The sequence below is a fragment of the Amphimedon queenslandica genome, unplaced genomic scaffold, assembly GCF_000090795.2.
Source record: "Amphimedon queenslandica unplaced genomic scaffold, v1.1 AMPQUscaffold_10685, whole genome shotgun sequence".
Lineage (NCBI taxonomy): Eukaryota > Metazoa > Porifera > Demospongiae > Haplosclerida > Niphatidae > Amphimedon > Amphimedon queenslandica.
The window spans coordinates 5789-7465 of record NW_003549060.1 but is presented as its reverse complement, the minus strand read 5'-3'; the positions used below and the strand labels follow the sequence as shown (position 1 = coordinate 7465).

Here is a 1677-nt window from a genome sequence, read left to right as displayed (position 1 = left end):
AGCAGCATCATCATTGTCCCAGTCATCATCACAGACAGTACCCCATGTTCCATTAACACACACTTCAACTCTTCCTTCATTAGCATTAGATCCACCAACAAGACGAATATCAGTGTCATTACATTCTACAAGAAGAAAAGCTGAAAATACGCAGCAAATTTAAATAATTATTGACTGACTTGTAGTTTGATAAGGATAACAGCCAATCTCTGTAATATCAGGACAGCAGTCATTGTAGGTATAGCATGACTGGTCACAGTAGCAGTGATCTGTAGAGCTTTGACAATCAAATAAAGTGCAGCAGCCAGTATTCCCAAGATCAAGATCTGAGCATGATCCATTGCATGTAGCTATAAAGCAAAGAACAAGAAGTGCCTTGAGCAGCCCTTCCATTTCAACTCAGAGACTGATTAACAAATGCAGTGTCAATAGCACTATTTTATCCAATCTTACTCATAATAAACAATGATGACTTATAAGTTATTATTGGTATGTACTTACTTGCTGAGTAGTCCTACGCATGCAGTGCTTGCAGCATGCCAAAGCATTTGTCTAATCTAATTATCTGGGATAATTAAGTTTTGTATGGTAACAAGTTACTTTTATGGCAATTGTATTTTTAACCTGTGTGGCTAAAATAACATGATACATCATTTGTAGTACAACTTGCATTTGTAGATGTCATGATATTTTTTTTGTTATGAGTAGTGTTGTTACTGGGAAACACATCACAAGAAAAGTTATACTACATAGTACAGGAAAAGCATTATCTATTACCAAAATTATTAAAAACAGTTATTTTGTGCACTGGTACTACAAACAGTGCTTAGCAGCCTATTTCAATGTCCAATGTAAGTATCTGCACACTTTCATAGTCGATAATCATACTGACACTCATAAATGGTCAATTGCCTTTAATTCATTGTTGTTAATGATCATATTATAGACTAGAGAGCTATTAACTTATAAACAAACTATCAACATCAACTTATTAACAGTAATTATCTAAAATATTTTTGGACCAGCAGCAAAATAATAAAGAAATGTGTGGATATAAAATGGCAAAATTAGTATGCAAATTTATAATAAAGTAAAGAAGTTGTGTTATAAAAACCTTTTCCTTATTCATCATAAGAGTCGTGATCATCATCGTCTCCATCATCATAGTCATCATTAGCTGTAGCTGTAGTCAAAAGCTTTTTGAACTTGTATGAGCCACTATTGAAAATAATTGTATTATTATTTTAGTTACATAATAATAATACCGTATAGCGGGTAAATTTGGAGGGGCTAAATTTTGGCAAATTGCTAAATTTTGGTGAATTACTACATTTTGGTGATTGGCGGATTTTTAATTTGGCGAATTTGTGGCCACGTGCCATTGAGCATGCGTATAATAGCTTAAAATGGCGGATTTTTATTTTGGCAAATGGCTATCAAAATGCCAAATTTGCCAAATTTAATCCCCTCCAAAATTACAAAAGAATGACATCATTTACAAATTATTGTGTTACTCACAACTTGAAGATATACAAGTGACTCCAGCATCTTGACTGTAACTACATTGATGAGTAGTATAATGGAGACAATTAACTAATAGATCTTCAGTCCCATTACATTGTACATCAGCCATTACAATACTGCCTGATCCAGGGCCAAAGTATCCAATCCTATGTA

General features: G+C 33.6%; 1 protein-coding gene and 1 long non-coding RNA gene across 2 annotated transcripts; both read right to left on the bottom strand.

Annotated features, from left to right (window-relative positions):
- Positions 1-6: 6 nt before the first annotated feature.
- On the bottom strand, positions 7-406 carry LOC109589947 (neurotrypsin-like; the record flags this gene model as incomplete). The annotated part of the gene is made up of 2 exons (XM_020005917.1): positions 180-406; positions 7-125 (listed from the first exon to the last, which is right to left on the bottom strand). Coding segments are annotated over exons 1-2 (333 nt in total), but the record flags the coding sequence as incomplete, so codon positions are not given.
- A 532-nt stretch (positions 407-938) lies between these two features.
- LOC109589946 (uncharacterized) lies at positions 939-1671 on the bottom strand. The gene is made up of 2 exons (XR_002189024.1): positions 1519-1671; positions 939-1218 (listed from the first exon to the last, which is right to left on the bottom strand). It is a non-coding gene; the product is annotated as an uncharacterized LOC109589946 (long non-coding RNA).
- Between the last annotated feature and the right edge of the window lie 6 nt (positions 1672-1677).